This window comes from Pelophylax lessonae (assembly GCF_965119305.1).
Source record: "Pelophylax lessonae genome assembly, chromosome: 7".
NCBI lineage: Eukaryota > Metazoa > Chordata > Amphibia > Anura > Ranidae > Pelophylax > Pelophylax lessonae.
This window is the reverse complement of record NC_138774.1, coordinates 280,802,124-280,822,700: the sequence shown is the minus strand read 5'-3', so window position 1 is coordinate 280,822,700 and position 20,577 is coordinate 280,802,124. Positions and strand designations below refer to the sequence as shown.

General features: G+C 45.7%; 1 protein-coding gene across 3 annotated transcripts in view; it reads right to left on the bottom strand.

Moving 5' to 3' along the window:
- Window positions 1-20,577, bottom strand: part of LOC309559669 (rho GTPase-activating protein 20-like) — a 126,132-nt gene that overhangs the window by 11,397 nt on the left and 94,158 nt on the right. For all 3 annotated transcript variants that reach the window (XM_082263048.1, XM_082263050.1, XM_082263049.1), the window contains exons 7-13: window positions 20,274-20,351; window positions 17,382-17,448; window positions 15,765-15,950; window positions 12,419-12,594; window positions 9,242-9,403; window positions 7,801-7,910; window positions 5,982-6,171 (exon numbers count right to left, since the gene is read on the bottom strand). In XM_082263048.1, the coding sequence (XP_082119174.1) occupies window positions 5,982-6,171; window positions 7,801-7,910; window positions 9,242-9,403; window positions 12,419-12,594; window positions 15,765-15,950; window positions 17,382-17,448; window positions 20,274-20,351 (969 nt within the window). The remainder of the gene's footprint in view (window positions 1-5,981; window positions 6,172-7,800; window positions 7,911-9,241; window positions 9,404-12,418; window positions 12,595-15,764; window positions 15,951-17,381; window positions 17,449-20,273; window positions 20,352-20,577) is intronic.

Below are 20,577 nucleotides of genomic sequence, written 5' to 3'. Positions count from 1 at the left end.
CTGCGGTTTCTGCTAGAGGATCGCGGGAGCGAGCCACGAATCTCTGAACTTTCCTGTTGAATCGTGATGCCAACAGATCCACATCCGGGGTGCCCCACCGTAGGCACAACTGGTGGAAAACGTCTGGATGGAGGGACCATTCCCCCTGATCCAGGGTCTGACGGCTGAGATAATCTGCCTGCCAATTCTCCACCCCCGGAATGAACACCGCAGAGATTGCTGGAACAAATCGTTCCGCCCAGCGAAGAATGCAAGCCACTTCTTTGGCCGCTCGGACACTCTTGGTGCCCCCCTGGTGATTGACATAAGCCACGGCCGTGGTATTGTCCGACTGGATCCGAACCGGGCTGCCCTGGAGCTGCTCGGTCCAGTGAATCAGACAAAGTCTGATCGCTCTCAGTTCCAATACATTTATCGGTAATCTGGATTCTTCCGGGGACCAAAGTCCCTGGGCAGATAATTGACCGAGAATTCCTCCCCATCCGGATAGACTGGCATCCGTGGTCATTATCGTCCAATATATTGGCAGAAATGACTTTCCCTGGCTGAGCATTGGAGACCGAAGCCACCAAACCAGAGACTCTCTGGTCTGTTTGCTCAATCGTATCTGATTGTCCAGGGATTCCGGATTCCGATTCCATCTGAGGAGAATCTCTTGCTGAAGAATTCGGGTATGGGACTGGGCAAATGGGACTGCTTCGAATGAAGCCACCATCAACCCCAGAACCCTCATGCAAGTCCGAAGGGAAGACCAGCTGTTGGACAGTAACAACTGGACTGCTGATTGAATCTTTCGAAGTTTCCCTACCGGAAGAAACACTCTTGTCCTGACTGTGTCTAGAATTAGACCCAGATATTCGAGCCTCTGGGTGGGAACCAGAAAAGACTTTTGCTGGTTCACCAGCCACCCGAATTCCTGTAAAGAAATCATAGTAATTTCTATGTTTTGTAGCAAGGTCTGAGGAGACTCTGCATGAAGCAGAAGATCGTCTAGGTAACCTAGAATCGATATACCTCTTTGGCGCAGAAGTGCCAACATTGGGGCCAACACTTTTGTGAAGACCCGCGGAGCCGTGGCGAGACCGAAAGGTAACGCCACAAACTGATAGTGGTTCTCCTCTACGGAAAAGCGTAGAAAACGCTGATGTCCTGCGAAAATGGGAATGTGAAGATAGGCGTCCTTGATGTCTATGGACGCTAGGACATCCCCTGGATGCAGGAAGGCTGCTACCGTGCGAATGGACTCCATTCTGAATCTTCTTATGTTGACGAAAGAATTGAGTGCTCTTAAGTCCAGAATTGGACGCACTTTGCCCTCTTTCCTGGGTATTGTAAACAGGTTTGAATAAAACCCTAGAAACCGTTCTGTCCAAGGAACGTGGACTACCACTCCTTGTTGTAGTAGATCTGTGACTGCTCTCCGCAGATCTTCTAGACGATCCGGAGATAGTCGGATATTGGAAGGGAAGAATCGCGCCGGTGGGAGAGATCGAAACTCGATCTTGTACCCTGACTTTATGACTTCGCAAACCCATTTGTCCGGGATTCTGGAAAGCCATGGATCCGGGAACCGGCGAAGACGTCCCCCCACCCCAGTTATGGGTGGGGGCGCACCTTCAGGCTTTGGATGGTTTATCTTCAGGTCTGGAGGGGGCGGGCTTTTGCTTGCCCGACCAACGACCCCTGACGCCTCCTGTAGGAACCTTGGAGGACTTAGTTTTTTCACCCGCTGGACGAAAAAACCTCTTGTGAGCAGAAAAAGAAGGCCCTCGTCTTTGACGAGTTCCTCTACCTTTAAAATTTTGCGGTAAAAAGGTGCTTTTTCCACCGGTGAGATCCTTAATGATCTCATCTAAGTTGGCTCCAAATAGACGTTCTCCTGAAAAGGGGATATTAGCCAATGCTTTTTTGGAACCTTGGTCGGCTATCCAACCTTTTAGCCACAGTGTACGCCTGAGAACCACTGCTGAGACTGATGCTCGCGCCATTAATGGAGTGGCGTCTAACGCCGCATCACATACAAACTGTAACCCCTGTATCATTTGTTCCAACAAATCTGATACCGCCTGAGGGACTTCTTCTAAGTCCCGGCGTAACCACTTGGTCCATTCAGTTACAGCCTGCGAAACCAGACCAATAGCAATTATTGGCCTGAAAGCTGATCCAATCAAGGAAAACATGGTGCGAGACATAGCTTCTATCTTGCGATCCACTGGATCTTTAAAAGACGGAGCGTCTTCTAAAGGAATAACCGTGGCTTTATTCAATCTAGCAATTGGTGAATCCACCACAGGTGGTTCTGTCCATTTCTTAATCAGGGTTTCCTCAAACGGATAACGCCTGTCAATGCGTTTGGAAATATTAAAAGTGCGTTTTGGCAGACGCCATTCTTCATCGATTGGATTGCCAAAACATTTGGGCAATGGAAAAACCTTTGCCACTTTGATGCGCTTTTTAGTCCCAAAAGGGATCTCAGTTTCAGCTATTTCTGATGGAATACCCTGTAACCTTAAGGTCTCTTGAACAGATACAATGAGTGCGTTTACCAACGCTTCCTCTCGGGCTATGGCAGATGCCGAAACATCCTCCTCACTGTCTGAAGAGACAGGACCCGAGACACCAATACCAGATGAAGTACCTGCAACTGCAGAAATAGGCTCAGAGTCTGAATCCGAGGTTTCAGATAATAAGGGGTTAGGCGGGGGTCGCTTTCTTGCGCCCTGTCCCTGACAAGCCACTTCCACCCGGGACACAAAAGTTTCCATAATGGCTGACAAAGATTCAATTGTCAATGGGGTGCTGGAGGATCCCGCAGACCCCTCGAGGGGATCCGGAGGAGATACATGAGTGGCAGGGTCCATGTTAATACAGGACACTTTTGCCAGCAATAAACAAAAAACCTTTTTTTTTTTTTTGTGTGTCTCCCCCTAGCGCAATAGCGCCCCTCAGAGTACCTGCTTCTCGATCCCAGAGAGAGAGAGGGACCCCCAAGGCTCACCAACCGATGCAGTGCAGTTTCCAACAAACTGCAGCCAGCGTCTGTCTTACACAGACTGGAAGGAGCTGTTTGCTTTTTCCCGGGCAGAAGGCGTGGCTCCGCCCCCTGTGTACGCCTTCCGGCGTTCCCAGCCCTCCACGAGGAAGCTGGGCTCACAAAACATGGCCGCCCCCATAGAAGAGACATAAGACTCCAAAAACATGGCGGCCGGCGTGACCTGAGGACATACATGCATTCGGTCTACGGCAAAATGGCGGCGGACCGCCGATATCGTCTTCCCAGCACATCCACCTGCACTCTGCTGAGAGGTGACATATGGATCTACAGAGATACACTGCACATAAGGTAGGATTATACCTCCTATGTTTGCTGTAATGTTACAGTCTGCTGGGTAGAGTGTTAGCTCTTGAACCAAGTCCACTTCCCACAAACACATGCTGTATTACAAGGGGGACTTGTAAGTGTCAGATATATACTGACCATATATGGAGGGGCCCATAATATATACTGCCTCATAATGAGGAAAAAAGGGAACGTTTACTCACCATACCGAACCGACAGGCACCCTCTCTTCATAATACCCTCTCCACCGAGGTGGGGGTTTGTGGACGCCTCGACTCTCTGGTCCTGGCGTCCAAGCGAGCTTTTAACTCGCAAAGTCAGTCCCTTTACTGGGACTCCGTCGCGGCCGACTCAGCGCACTGGTCTGCACGCGCTTTTAGGCAGAAACCGGGGTGACCACTGGATCTCACATCCAGCCCGTCGCCCGGCCCCGCATACTTACTTAAATATGTCGCGGCCGACCAAGCGCAATGCCTGGTCTGCACGCGCTCGTAGGCCGGCTGGGGTGACCACAAGTGTCGCCCAGTCCGGCATTTTTGCTTGAAGATCTCACAGGAAAAAAACACTGGAGAAAACTACCTAAAAAATGTCTTTTTCTTAAAGAAAAAAAGTCTTGCCAGGACCAAAAGATCCCAGCAAGGAGCTTAGGTCCTTACTCCTGACTAGACAGAAAAAAACTGATTCCCTGTAGCAGAGAGAGGGAGGATATACCCTCAGGGACTGCCCCCTAGGGTGGAGCCAGAACGTTTTGTCATTCTGCCTAGTCCTACTCCTGCGGAGACAACATAACCCAGCTCTTGAGAATCAAGAAGACTACGTCTGTCAATGAGCGATAGAGAAACATAAATGTATTTTATTGGGACACAAAGTGGCACATAATTGTGAAGTGAAAGGAAAATGATAAATGGTTTTCAAAATGTTTTACAAATAAATCTGTGAAAAGTGTGGCTGCATTTGTATTCACCCCCCTGAGTCAATACTTTGTATTACCATCTTTCCATGCAATTACAGCTGCAAGTCTTTTTGGGGATGTCTCTACCAGCTTTGCACATCTAGAGAGGGACATTTTTGTCCATTCTTCTTTTCAAAATATCTCAAGCTCTGTCAGATTGGATGGAGAGCGTCTGAACAGCAACTTTCAAGTCTTGTCACAGATTCTCAATTGGATTTAGGTCTGGGCTTTGACTAGACTATTCTAACACATGAATATACTTTGATCTAAACCATTCCATTGTAGCTCTGGCTGTATGTTTCGGGTCGTTGTCCTGCTGGAAGGTGAACCTCCGCCCCAATCTCAAGTCTTTTGCAGACTAACAGGTTTTCTTCTAAGATTGTCCTGTATTTGGCTCCATTCATCTTCCCATCAACTCTGACCAGTGTCCCTGCCCCTGCTGAAGAAAAGCATCCCCACAACATGATGCTGCCACCACCATGTTTCACGGTGGGGATGGTGTGTTCAGGGTGATGTGCAGTGTTAGTTGTCCACCACACGTAGCGTTTTGCTTTTAGGCCGAAAAGTAAATTTTTGGTCTCATCTGACCAGAGCCCCTTCTTCCACATGTTTGCTGTGTCCCCCACATGGCTTCTCCCAATGAGGACTTCTTATGGCTTTCGTCCAACAATGGCTTTCTTCTTGTCACTCTTCCATAAAGGGCAGATTCGTGGAGTGCACAACTAATAGTTGTCCTGTGGACAGATTCTCCCACCTGAGCTGTGGATCTCTGCAGCTCCTCCAGAGTTACCATGGGCCTCTTAGCTGCGTCTCTGATGAATGCTCTCCTTGCCCGGCTGGTCAGTTTAGGTGGACGGCCATGTCTTGGTAGGTTTGCAGTTGTGTCATACTCTTTCCATTTTCGGATGATGGATTGAACAGCGCTCCGTGAGATGTTCAAAGCTTGGGATATTTTGTTTAGAACCTAACCCTGCTTTACACTTCTCCACAACTTTATCCCTGACCTGTCTGGTGTGTTCCTTGGCCTTCATGATGCGGTTTGTTCACTAAGGTTCTCTAACAAACCTCTAAAGGGGGTTCACAGAATAGCTGTATTTATACAAAGGTTAAATTACACACAAGTGGACTCTATTTACTAATTAGGTGACTTCTGAAGGCAATTGGTTCCACTAGATTTTAGTTAGGGGTATCAGAGTAAAGAGGGGTGAATACAAATGCATGAGACACTTTCCAAATATTTGTAAAACATTTTAAAAAACATTTATCATTTTCCTTCCACTTCCCAAATATGTGCCACTTTGTGTTGGTCAATCACATAAAATCCCAATAAAATAAGTTTACGTTTTTGGTTGTAACATGATTTGAAGGGGTATGAATACTTTTTCAAAGCACTGTATGTACAGCCCCTTGCTGGCCCCGCCCAGCAGCCATGATGTGCCTACATTGCATAAAGAAGCACAAAGACCCAGTGATAATGTCACTAGTTCTAAAATCGGATATGTAATAAAAGCGTTTTTCTTTTTTTTAAATGTCATTAGCGGTTAATTCAAGGGGGGGAGGAAGATTGAACCAGGGAGTGCTATATATATATAGATATATATATATATATCTATATATATATACAGATTAAACTTCAAATTTACACATTACCTGCCTGTGACCGGGTGCAGAACGGGAATTGGACTTTACCTTTTTGGTGGACTTGCTCTCCTCCTCGGGGTCCCCTCCGGTAGGCAGCCATAACATATTGGGAGCTATGCAGAGAGCAAGATTCAAAGCTGTCATTTGGTTTTCTTCTGAGTTCTTCCCAATGTGATTCAGGACAGCAAACAAATGTTGCAGCAAATTGAAGTTGGCTTCAGGGAGCTGGTCCAACAGGCTGGGAATTAAACAATGGATCAGTAAAGATCTGTTCTCTACCAAGATACAATATAGATCAGTGGTCTCCACACTGCGGCTGCATGAGACCCTTTGCTTACTTTTATCCAGCCCTTGGGGCACAATTCCTCCCAATGATACCAACGATGGGCACAATTCCTCCCAATGATACCAACGATGGGCACAATTCCTACCAATGACACAAATTATGGGGCACAATTCCTACCAATGATACCAACGATGGGCACAATTCCTACCAATGACACAAATTATGGGGCACAATTCCTCCCAATGATACCAACAATGGGGCACAAATCCCCCCACTGGCATAATTCCCCCCATTGACATCAATGATGGGGCACAATTCCCCCCATTGACATCAATGATGGGGCACAATTCCTACCAATGTCACCAAGATGGGGCACAATTCCTCCCAGTTACGATGGGGCACAGTTCCTCCTACTGACACCAACGATGGGGTACAACTCCCAGTGACACTAATGACGGGGCACAATTCCTCCCAATGACACCAACGATGGGGCACAAAACCTCCCACTGACACCAACGATGGGGCACAAATCCTCCCACTGACATCAATGATGGGGCATAATTCCTACCAATGTCCCCAACAATGGGGCACAATTCCTCCCACTGACATCAATGACGGGGCATAATTCCTACCACTGACAACGATGGGGCACAATTCCTTCCACTGACACCAACGATGGGGCACAATTCCTCCCACTGACATCAATGATGGGGCATAATTCCTACCAATGTCACCAACAATGGGGCACAATTCCTCCCACTGACATCAATGACGGGGCATAATTCCTACCAATGTCACCAACAATGGGGCACAATTCCTCCCACTGACATCAATGACGGGGCATAATTCCTACCACTGACAACGATGGGGCACAATTCCTTCCACTGACACCAACGATGGGGCACAATTCCTGCCACTGACACCAACGATGGGGCACAATTCCTCCCACTGACACCAACGATGGGCACAATTCCTCCCACTGACACCAACGATGGGGCACAATTTCTACCAATAACGCCAACGATAGGGCATAATTCCTCCCACTGACACCAAGGATGGGGCACTTTTCCTACCAATGACACAAATGATAGGGCACAATGCCTCCCACTGACCCCGATGGGGCACAATTTCTCTCACTGGCACAATTCCTCCCATTGACCTCAATGATGGAGCACAATTCCTCTCAGTGACACCAACAATGGGGCACAATTTCTACCAATAACACCAATGATGGGGCACTATTCCTCCCAGTGACACCAATGATGGGGCACTATTCCTCCCAGTGACACCAATGATGGGGCACTTTTGCGACCAATGACAAACGATAGGGCACAATTCCTCCCACCGGCACAACTCCTACCAATAACGCCAACGATGGGGCACTATTCCTACCAATGACATCAAGGATGGGGCCATTGTTTATACTGATGCGGTCACATTTTCTACCCCTGATAGCCACAGTCTAGCCCCCGTAAAGTCTGAAGGACAGAAAACTGGCCCTCTGTTTGGAAAGTTTGGAGACCCCTGATATAAATGATTATGTGTGCTAATCCATCAGCAAGTTCTAATCAAATAACTGACCTTTTAATGAATTTTATCATGTTTTCTGGTTCCTCAATTTCTGTGACTTCCATCCAAAGCCCATACATGTCTGAGGATAGAATACTGTCAGGAATATTGCGGAGAAAATCCTAAATCAAACACATATACATACAGTAGGGGGGTCAGCATTTTGTATTATATTTAATAAAAAAATAAAAAGGAAGACAACAAGACAGGCAAAACTTATTCTATAGATTCATGCTATGGGCTCTGTTCACAAATCTGGAACACCAGGATCCTAATTTTCCAAAAATTTACAGTTATTTTCATATCAGTCCAATGAGATGAGAATTACAGTCACATGGTTGAAAACAAAAAAGCCTTACCCGTGTTAAAGCTTTGTGAATTGAGATAGAGAGTTTTAAGAACTTAAATTAATATATTTAGTATTAAAGTGGTTTGAGAGGCAAAAGGCTTTTTTACTTTAATGCAATCTTGTTTATTAATGCAAAAACCTTCTGGGTGCAGCTCCGCCCCCTTCCTCAAGCCCCCTTTTGGCGCCCCTTGGCAACAGCCTCCACTTTTTTGGTATGGCTTTTCACAAGATTTTGGAGGGTGTCAATTGGAATGTGTGTCCACTTGTGAGGTCAGGTACTGATGTTGGATGAGACCTGGCTCATAACTGGAGTTCCAATTCACCCCAAAGGTGTTCAGTAGTGTTGAGGTTGGGGCTCTGTGCTGTTTCTGCACACCAAAGCTTCCAAACCATGTCTTTATGGAGTCACTGTGGAGCAATTCATACTCAAACTCTCAGCTCACTCTATTCCACCCATCAGCAGCTCAGCTTCCCCTTCCCAAAAGTTATTAAGTGGCTCAGCTCCCCTGCTTCCCCTTCCCCGCAGTGTTTTTGCACCCTCTCAGGCTCCTAATTTGTAATGCAAAGCTACAAAACGTTCAACATCCAGAATCCCATGGACTTCAGTTGTGCCTTTTCACACCTAGTGTCACTTGAAGCTTGTAGCTCAACAAAGTATATGAGCTTCCTTTGAGCTACAAGCTTCAAACCTTTTTGGTCCAAAAGACTTCAATGGAACACCCAAAAAAGGCAAAAAAAATGTGCTCATCACACTTTCTTTGGGCGTTCCCATGTTCATTTACTACTTGTTGAGAATTTGTAAATATTTGAATGACCAAAAACCGAGTCACAGTTCAACTTTGAAGGACAACATCTCGCTCTTTAAGTGTCGATTCACAATATGGCGATCCGACTTCGGGGGCGACCTGTGCACCGCGACTTCGGCACGACTTGCACGGACTTCACATAATGGAAGTCAATGCAAGTCGCTCCGACTTCTGTCAAAAGTAGTACAGGAACCTTTTTCTAAGTCGGAGCGACTTGAGTGGCCTGACAAGTCGCGGTAGTGTGAACCGGGACTAAAACAAGGAATATTTTTGTAATATTTAGGATTCCACCACGTACCGTGATCACTGCAGCTGCCACAAACACAGATTCTCCACCCATCTGGACATCGTCCCCGCATAACAACTTCTCCTTGAGCTCCTTGCATGTTTTGGCATTGGCTGAGCGCCTGAAAATACCCCTCGTGTTCGGCCCTTCTTCATATAACAGCAGGAGCATATCCTATAGAATTGTTCAGCAACATGGTATGAGTGACAGAATTACTCTGTACTACAATTACAAAGATCTTTTATTGTCTTCTGATACGGGGTCTCAGATATCTGGTCCCCCTATTCATCATCAATAGCAGTAGTTCGGATCCTGCTTACAGTTGTTAAACTGTACATCTTCTATTTAGAAATACCGTAGGTGGCCAATTTTTTGCCACCTTGATTTAGCAGAAAAATTAGATTTCATTTTGATGATATTTCTACAAAATTAGTTTCTAATTTCATTACTGAATCTAGCTGAAGGTTCCAATTTTAAACCAGATATGCCAAATGCCATGGCTTAATGTGCAGATACTACATGATTTTGTTTTTAACTTTGGGTCGAAGAACAGGTCCAGGATGGTCAGAAGGAGCTTCCAAGTTAAAAGAAAATTCCCAATTTCATGGTTCCACTTGTACCTGAAAGTTCCCCTTTAAAGTTAAGCATGCCCAGTACCGGGACCAAATGTGTTAGCATTTTTGGACAGAAGAGCAGGTCCAGGATGGTCCGAAGCAGCTTCCAAGTTAAATGAAAATTCCCAATTTCATGGTTCTACTAGTCAGAATTACCTGAAAGTTCCCATTTTAAATTAAACATGCCCAGTACCGGGACCATATGGGTGTTAGCATTTTTGGGCATTAGAGCAGGTCCAGGATGGTTAGAAGGAGCTTCCAAGTTAGAAGAAAATTCCCAATTTCATTGTTCTACTAGTCAGAATTACCTGAAAATTCCCCTTTTAAATTTAGCATGCCCAGTGGCAGGACCATATGGGTGTTAGCATTTTTGGGCAGAAGAGCAGGTCCAGGAGGGTTAGAAGGAGCTTCCAAGTTAGAAGAAAATTCCCAATTTCATGGTTCTACTAGTCAGAATTACCTGAAAGTTCCCCTTTTATAATAAACATGCCCAGTACCGGGACCATATGGGTGTCAGCATTTTTGGGCATTAGAGCAGGTCCAGAATGGTTAGAAGGAGCTTCCAAGTTAGAAGAAAATTCCCAATTTCATAGTTCTACTAGTCAGAATTACCTGAAAGTTCCCCTTTTAAGTTAAACATGCCCAGTGCCGGGACCAAATGTGTTCGCATTTTTGGGCAGAAGAGCAGGTCCAGGATGGTCCGAAGGAGCTTTCAAGTTAGAATAAAATTCCCAATTTCATAGTTCTACTAGTCAGAATTACCTGAAAGTTCCCCTTTTAAAATAAACATGCCCAGTACCGGGACCATATGGGTGTCAGCATTTTTGGGAAGAAAAGCAGGTCCAGGATGGTTAGAAGGAGCTTCCAAGTTGGAAGAAAATTCCCAATTTCATGGTTCTACTTGTCAGAATTACCTGAAAGTTCCCCTTTTAAATTAAACATGCCCAGTGCCGGGACTATATGGGCGTTCGCATTTTTGGGCAGAAGAGCAGGTCCAGGATGGTTAGAAGGAGCTTCCAAGTTAGAATAAAATTCCCAATTTCATGGTTCTACTTGTCAGAATTACCTGAAAGTTAAGCATGCCCAGTACCGGGACCATATGGGTGTTAGCCTTTTTGGGCAGAAGAGCAGGTCCAGGATGGTCCGAAGCAGCTTCCAAGTTAAATGAAAATTCCCAATTTCATGGTTCTACAAGTCAGAATTACCTGAAAGTTCCCATTTTAAATTAAACATGCCCAGTACCGGGACCATATGGATGTTAGCATTTTTGGGCATTAGAGCAGGTCCAGGATGGTTAGAAGGAGCTTCCAAGTTAGAAGAAAATTCCCAATTTCATGGTTCTACTAGTCAGAATTACCTGAAAGTTCCCCTTTTAAGTTAAACATGCCCAGTGCCGGGACCAAATGTGTTAGCATTTTTGGGCAGAAGAGCAGGTCCAGGATGGTTAGAAGGAGCTTCCAAGTTAGAAGAAAATTCCCAATTTCATGGTTCTACTTGTCAGAATTACCTGAAAATTCCCCTTTTAAGCATGCCCAGTACCGGGACCATATGGGTGTTAGCATTTTTGGGCAGAAGAGCAGGTCCAGGATGGTTAGAAGGAGCCTCCAAGTTGAAAGGAACATGAATTTGTTTATAAACAAAGGGTTATCAGTAGGATAAGTGATATAATTAAGGTTATTACTAGGATTACTGTAAGATTCTGAGATTTTGAGTAGAACAGGTCCAGGATGGTTAGAAGGAGCTTCCAAGTTGGAAGGAACGTCCTAATTTTTTTGGCCCTGCTAGTCAAAATTACCTTAAATGAGACATGCCCTGTGCCATGGCCATGTGAGTGACAGAGTTTTTGGGCAGAAGAACAGTTCTGGGATGGTTAGGAGGACCTTTCATAATTAAAGGAACGTCCCAATTTTATGGCATTGCTACTCAAAATTAGCTGAAAATTTTGGTTTATGAACAAAGGGTTAGGGTTATCAGTAGGATTAGTGATAATGTTAGGGTTATTATTAGGGTTACTATGAGGTTTCGCGTTTTTGGGCAAAAGACCAGGTCCAGGATAGTTAGGAGTTTCCAAGTTGGAAGGAACTTCCTAATGTCATGGCACTGCTAGCTGAAATTACCTGAACGTTCCCCTTTTAATTTATTAAAAATGTTCTGACATTACATGACTTTGTTTATAAACAAAGGGTTAGGGTTATCAGTAGGATAAGTGATAACATTAGGGTTATTATTAGGGTTACTTGGAAGGTTTAGTGTTTTTGGGCAGAACAGCAGCTCCAGGAAAATTAGAAGGAGCTTCTCTAGACCTCAGGAGCCATATTGATTGGTTTTAATTTGGATGGTTTGGATTTAAGTTCGGTAGCACACCATTCGGTTAATAGGATTGCCGAAAAAACTCCTGATGAGGCCTACGGAAAAATTTGTCACCCTTACGTGGAGAGATAGGAATCATTTTTACATGCATACTGTAATTAGCTGTTATCTAACTCCACCAGCTGCTGCAATCTCATCATATTAGTCTCAAGTCTTCTAATTATGGAATGCTTTCAAGTGGTTACAGCTAACAGTCTTATCTTACCATTATGGGCTTGGGTAGATTCCCATTGGGACAAACCGATGACAGGGAATGACCAAAGAGCTTGCGTGGTGTAAGAGGTGATTGAGAAGAAGCTGTGCTCAATGTAGCGCTGCCACTACGACGTAAAGCCCAGTCTATCAGTGACTTTTTCCTCCTGCATTGTTTTTGTGCAGACTCTGGAAAAAAAAAATACCATTTTAAAAATGTTTTCTGCCATCTCTGACACTTCACACTTTGACAGCCCTCACATCCTCCCCATTGTCCAAAATACATTCTCTCGTATCCTTCCCTCCACACTAAGTTCTCTGGTAGCACTCCTCACTTCCTTACACTCACCATGTTCTTTGGCAGTTCCCCTTCCTGTTAATGCTCTTTTCTCTGGTTCCTTGTCCTCTTCTACCCTCCACGCTACGTTCTCTAGCAGCCAGCCACCTCTTCCACCCTTCACACTACATTCTCTGGCAGTCACCTTTTCCATACTATGTTCTTTGCCAGGTAATTTTCCAATTTAGGGTATTTAACACACTTCCCCATATTCTTTATTCATGTCTTCTTAATTGGTTCTGATCACACTTTAATACTCAGTGCATGGTGGACTCCAAGTTGTTTGATTTATTCTCTTTCTTGAACTCAAGTGTGATCGGCGAAAAAAAACACTGTTCTTTGGTAACCACCTCCTCCATTCTCTACACTACCTTCTCTGGTAACCACCCCCTCCACACTACCTTCTCTGCTCCATTCTCTACACTACCTTCTCTGGTAGCCACCCCCTCCACACTACCTTCTATGCTCCATTCCCAACACTACCTTCTCTGCTCCATTCTCCACACTACCTTCTCTGGTAGCCACCCCCTCCACACTACCTTCTCTGCTCCATTCCCTACACTACCTTCTCTGCTCCATTCTCTACACTACCTTCTCTGCTCCATTCTCTACACTATCTTCTCTGGTAGCCACCCCCTCCACAATACCTTCTCTGCTCCATTCTCTACACTACCTTCTCTGGTAGCCACCCCCTCCACACTACCTTCTATGCTCCATTCCCTACACTACCTTCTCTGCTCCATTCTCCACACTACCTTCTCTGCTCCATTCTCCACACTACCTTCTCTGGTAGCCACCCCCTCCACACTACCTTCTCTGCTCCATTCCCTACACTACCTTCTCTGCTACATTCTCTACACTACCTTCTCTGCTCCATTCTCTACACTACCTTCTCTGGTAGCCACCCCCTCCACACTACCTTCTCTGCTCCATTCTCCACACTACCTTCTCTGGTAGCCACCCCCTCCACACTACCTTCTCTGCTCCATTCCCTACACTACCTTCTCTGCTCCATTCCCTACACTACCTTCTCTGCTCCATTCCCTACACTACCTTCTCTGCTCCATTCCCTACACTACCTTCTCTGCTCCATTCTCCACACTACCTTCTCTGCTCCATTCTCTACACTACCTTCTCTGGTAGCCACCCCCTCCACACTACCTTCTCTGCTCCATTCTCTACACTACCTTCTCTGGTAGCCACCCCCTCCACACTACCTTTTCTGCTCCATTCTCTACACTACCTTCTCTGCTCCATTCCCTTCTCTGGTAGCCACCCCCTCCACACTACCTTCTCTGCTCCATTCTCTACACTACCTTCTCTGGTAGCCACCCCCTCCACACTACCTTCTCTGATACCCATCTCCTCCAGCCTCCACAGTGCATTTTCTGGAAGCCACCTATCCCACACTACATTCTGGAAGCCACCTCCTCCATCCTCTACACTACATTCTCTGGCAGCCACCTCTTCCATGCTACCTTCTCTGGTAGCCATCTCCTTCAGCCTCCACAGTGCATTTACTGGTAGCCACCTATCCCACACTACATTATCGCAGCCACCTCCTACATCCTCCACATTATGTTCTCTGGTAGCCACCTCCTACATTCACCACACCATGTTCTCTGATAGCACTTCCCCTGCACACACACACACCATGTTCTTTGTCAGCTCTTCCTACTGTCTACTCTACTGGGTCTAGCAACTCAATTTCCTCACCAACTCCTCTTATTATCATTGCCAGCTTTGCTTCCCCTTCATATTGTGTTCTCTGTCAGCTGTTACTCTGCCTTTATATGGGTCCCAGTGTTCCACAGTCAACTGTCACTTCTCTCTCCTGCACCCACTACCGTAATCCAATTCCACTACTACTCCCCCCAGGGCCAGATTAACGTAGGGGCTATTGGAGCTGCAGCTCCAGGCTCCTACCTTTATATAGGCCCCGGGTTGGCCATATTCACTGTTACCGCTCTTCTGTCACTTGTAATCACAGAAGTCTGGCTTCTATGCTCGCTTCCCCAGGCAGCTCCCTCAGAACCTCCCCACACAGCACGAAGGCCGGACAAGGAGGGACAGTTGCCGATGCATGGATGTTTTTATGGGCTTCAGAGACAGCATCCCATGTTGAATTAGGCATGCATGGCTGCACCCTTCCTCCTCTGGGTGCATGCCAAGGCACGGCCCTTAAGGCCCTTCAAAATCCTCAGCTCCAAGCCCATGATGCTCTTAATCCGGCCCTGACTCCCCCACCCCCCCCAGTTCATGACCAGTTGCCATTCTTCCTTCTTTGATCGGGTCAAGTGGATAAAGTTCAAAGCCCTACACTTGTTGTCCCTGGCCTTCCTGTTGGGGATGAACCCTGCTCGATCATTGTGAATCAAAAAAGGTATTAATGGCAGAAATCTGTCGGCCAGTACCTGCAGAAAAATCTTAAGGTCCACATTCAACAGGAAGATAGGGTAGCACAGTCCAAACCGTCCTTACCCTCTTTCGGGATTAAAGTTATATGGGCTTTGAGGGTGGGTTTGGGTAATGGCACACCATCAAGTAAGGCATTACATGTTTGAACCAGCCTAGGTACTAGTAAATTCGAAACCCTCCAGTAGTAGGGTAGATGGAACCTGTCGGTGCCTGGTGCCCACATTCTTCCTTCTTTATCGCCGCCTCGCCAAGTCTAAGTTCAGCTGCGGATTACTCTTCAGTTTCTTCCCTCATAATCCATGATCAGCTCCTTCTCTACCTCGTCCACCCTACTCCATCTCCCCTAATAATTTGTTCTAGTGAGATGGCACTAAGTCCAACTACTCTATTATCTGGCCATTCATGCACATTCAGGTAAAATGATTCCATCCATGAACAGGCTCACATGAAGGGTGCCACGTGACCGTTGGGAGATAGCAACACAGCATTGTCCCCCCACAATAAGAAGCAGCTGAACAAGGGCCTTCATGGCAGGATCCATTGGAAGAGAGCTGTAGATATGAAATGGTTGAAAATGTCTATTACCATTCCGGTTGATACCTACCCCTTCTCAAATCCATGGGGCCCTGGGGCCGAAGCCTAATGATGAACTGGCACTGTCTTTCATGAGGGAACTGTTCAAGAATACTGTCTGCACTGTGTTCTAAAGAAAGGTCATTATTAAGTCCTCTGGCCATAACCACAGATTCCTGGAGACAGCTCATTGCAATACTGTAAGGGTACTCATGACCTGGAGAGACACAAGGTACAGTTATAAGAACAGCATCCATGAAGAAGGAAGGTGAGACTTAGCATATGACAGACATAGATGAACTCAAAGCTTAAAACCGTTTTCATCAAAGCTGAACTGCAGGAAAATATCTAAACACATACACTATATTATCATAAGTATTGGGACGTCTGCCTTTACACGCACATGAACTTTTAATTGCATCCCAGTCTTAGTCCGTAGGGTTCAATATTGAGTTGGCCCACCCTTTGCAGCTATAACAGCTTCAAATCTTCTGGGAAGGCCATCCACAAGGTTTAGGAGTGTCTATGGGAATGTTTGACCATTCTTTCAGAAGAGCATTTGTTAGATCAGGCTCTGATGTTGGACGAAAAGGCCTGGCTCGCAGTCTCCGCTCCAATTCATCCCAAAGATGTTCTATCAGGTTGAGGTCAGGACACTGGGCAGGCCAGTCAAATTCCTCCACCCAGTGCCAGGACAAGGTCATCCAAGGCCTAGGGCAAAGATACCAAACTGCGCCCCCCCCCCATTAATGATGTGCATGCTTAGAGGATCCTATGCCCAGCAGTCACTGGTTTGTCAAAATCACGGCCCTGACTTCACCCGAAAATCGCTCATCCATGTCTTTATGGACTGTGCTTTGTGCTCTGGTGTGCAGTCATGTTGGAACAGGAAGGGGCCATCCCCAAACTGTTCCCACAAAATTGGGAGCATGAAATTGTCCAAAAAGTCTTGGCATGCTGACGCCTTAGGGGTTTGTTTCACTGGAACTAAGGGGCCAAGCCAAACGCCTGAAAAACAACCCCACACCATAATCTCCCCTTCACCAAATTATTTGGGCCAGTTCACAAACAAGGTCCATAAAGACATGAATGAGCGAATTTGGGGTAGAGGAACTTGACTGGCCTACACCTCAACCTGATATAACACCTTTGGGATGAATAAGAGCGGAGACTGTGAGCCAGGCCTTCTCGTCCATCAGTGCCTGACCTCACAAATGTACCCTCGAAGAATGGTCAAACATTCCCATAGACGCACTCCTAAACCTTGTGGACAGCCTTCCCAGAAGAGTTGAAGCTGTTATAGCTGCAAAGGGTGGGCCAACTCAATATTGAACCCTACAGACTAAGACTGGGATGCCATTAAAGTTCATGTGTGTGTAAAGGCAGGCGTCCCAATACTTTTGACAATATATTTTATTATATTGCACACTGTATTATAAGCATTGTTACCATTCCTTTTTTTGCCATTATGTACATATTATGCACATTTTCTACATATTGCAGTACAAGGAAATTGAAAACAAATGAGGAATACACATTTTAAAGTAGGTTACTGGAAGGGAATATCAATTTATAACTGATGCTATACATAGAAGACAGAACATGTGGTGACCATACACCAATATTGGGTATTCAGTGAGGATCCTACCACAAAGAGGATATGGAGGTTCATCCTTTCCAGATGTCACCCACAGATGGTAGTCACTGTGTCTGCCCTGCACAGAAAAAAAATATGTTAAACATTTGGCACCGTGAACAGGCATATTCATTTCCTAATGGAATTTAATATATGGTCAAATGTAGGTGGACTCCCTCCAATTGCTTGAGTGCTTCCGGCACTGCCAATGCTACAGCATACTAAGACATTTTAGAAAATTGTGCTCTTCCAAACTTGTTGGTAACAGTTTGGAGATGACCCTTTTTAATTCCAGCATGACTGTGCTCCTATGTACAAAGCCAGCTCTATAAAGTCATGGTTTGATATGGAGGAACTCGAGTGTCCTGCACAGAATCCTGACCTCAACTCTACTGAATACCTTTGGGATGAATTGGAAGGCTGATCGTCTTCATCCAAAATCAGTACCTGACCTCACAAATTCCCAAAGAACCTCCAAAACCATGAGGAAAAGTGAACAAATGGGCTCCAACTCCATATTAATGCCCATGGATTTGGAATGAGATGTCCAACAGACTCATATAGGTGCAATAATCAAGCATCTACAAATGTTTAGGCAAAATCTTGTGGAAAGCCTTCCAGAACAATGGAGGCTGGCATTGCTGGTATTGAATTGGAATGCCAATTGTGAGCCAGGTCTTATTGTCCAGAAGACTGGAGACTGTTGCAGAGGACGACCAACTTTATATTAATACCCAATGTGTTTGACGGGGATGTCCATCAAGCTTGCATAGATGTGAGGATTAGGTGTCCAGAAAAGTTTGACCGTATATTACTATATTCATTTAAGCTCAAGCCAAGTCTTCTCATCTAACATCAGTACCTGACCTCAACCAACTGATCACCTTTAGGATGAATCGGGATGCCCATTGTAAGCCTGCCTTAAAGCCAAGTTCCACCCAAAAGTGGAAATTCTGCTCTTTTGTTCCCCCCCCCCCTCCGACCTTACAGGGGGGAGGGGGGGGGGGAACGGGTACCTGTTTCTGATAGGTACCCTTCCCCACTTCCGAGATACGGCGCCGTCCCTCGGAAGCTTGGCCCCCTCCTCCTTGCCGAGCCAGTACGAATGCGCGGCACGCTTTGCGCATGCGCAGTAGGGACCCGCCTGTGAAGCCTTGCGGCTTCAGTGCTGGGTTCCCTTAACGGCAACGGTGGCGGCAGCAGCCGATGAAAACATCGGCTGCGGTGCCGACATCGCTGGACTCCAGGACAGGTAAGTGTCCTAATATTAAAAGTCAGCAGCTACAGTATGTGTAGCTACTGACTTAATTTTTGGAGGGGGTGGAGTGGGAGGCGGAACTCCGCTTTAGTTTACATAAAGCCACGGGTTTTGTTTATGCACCATTATGACTAGACACCATCATCCTATCAACCAATGATGTCATCAGTTGATAAGGAGGATATCTGTTGCCTCCACACCATTTTTGTTTGACCCTTCTCTGCTTCTTTCCCTCAACACTGGGGTTACATTAGCTGACTGATGGAGAGAAACTGAGGGAGAAGAGAAACATTGGAATACTAGTCAGTACCAGTGTGGAAAAATGTATTTGCTTTGGAAGAAGAAATCACCTCCAACTTCGGGTGTCCTACATGTGACTGTTGCTGCATTATTTAAAACTATTAGCATAGTTTTTCACATTTTAGAATGGGGTGCCTTGAGACTGTCCATAACGTTAAAGGGTGCCTTGAGACTGTCCAGAACGTTAAAGGGTGCCTTGAGACTGTCCATAACGTTAAAGGGTGCCTTGAGACTGTCCATAACGTTAAAGGGTGCCTTGAGACTGCCCATAACTTTAAAGGGTGCCTTAACGTAAAAGGGTGCCTTGAGACTGTCCATAATGTTAAAGGGTGCCTTGAGACTGTCCATAACTTTAAAGGGTGCCTTAACGTAAAAGGGTGCCTTGAGACTGTCCATAATGTTAAAGGGTGCCTTGAGACTGTCCATAACGTTAAAGGGTGCCTTGAGACTGTCCATAACGTTAAAGGGTGCCTTGAGACTGTCCATAACGTTAAAGGGTGCCTTGAGACTGTCCATAACGTTAAAGGGTGCCTTGAGACTGTCCATAACGTTAAAGGGTGCCTTGAGACTGTCCATAACGTTAAAGGGTGCCTTGAGACTGTCCATAACGTTAAAGGGTGCCTTGAGACTGTCCATAACTTTAAAGGGTGCCTTGAGACTGTCCATAACGTTAAAGGGTGCCTTGAGACTGTCCATAACGTTAAAGGGTGCCTTGAGACTGTCCATAACGTTAAAGGGTGCCTTGAGACTGTCCATAACGTTAAAGGGTGCCTTGAGACTGTCCATAACTTTAAAGTGTGCCTTGAGACTGTCCATAATGTTAAAGTGTGCCTTGAGACTGTCCATAACTTTAAAGTGTGCCTTGAGACTGTCCATAACGTTAAAGGGTGCCTTGAGACTGTCCATAACGTTAAAGGGTGCCTTGAGACTGTCAATAACTTTAAAGTGTGCCTTGAGACTGTCCATAATGTTAAAGTGTGCCTTGAGACTGTCCATAACTTTAAAGTGTGCCTTGAGACTGTCCATAAAGTTAAAGGGTGCCTTGAGACTGTCCATAACGTTAAAGGGTGCCTTGAGACTGTCTATAACTTTACAGGGTGCCTTGAGGTTGTCTATAATTTTAAAGGGTGCCTTGACTGAAAAACGTGATAAAAACTGTTCTACACCTCCAACCACCACATCAAAAAAAAAAAAAAAATTCACATGATACTACATTGTTTTGGGGCCTCAAAGGGCCCCATCGTCATCACGCCTGCTGAAGGGGTCATAAATGGAGGTTATATACTTTAGTACAAGGATTTTACATTTAGCTGTCAAGGTACGTTCAATATGTTAGGTTTACTTACGGGAAGTTCAAGCTGTTGGGACACCAGCTTAATCACTTTTTCTGTAGTGTCCATGTTAGACACAGTAAGTGTAGTACTCTGCAGAGACAAACAGCACCATAAATGAAAAAATATAATGGAGGCTCCACATAAAACACTCATATTTGCATCATTACTGAACCTTTTTTTGGGGTTCTGAGTCTCTTATTAGCCAATTGCCGCAACGTACTTGTACTCATCCTTACACATCCCTTTTGATCACTAGGCACCAAAGGTACAGTAACCGTGCGGTGATTTTTAATTCCCCCAAAAAGATCTACCTGCA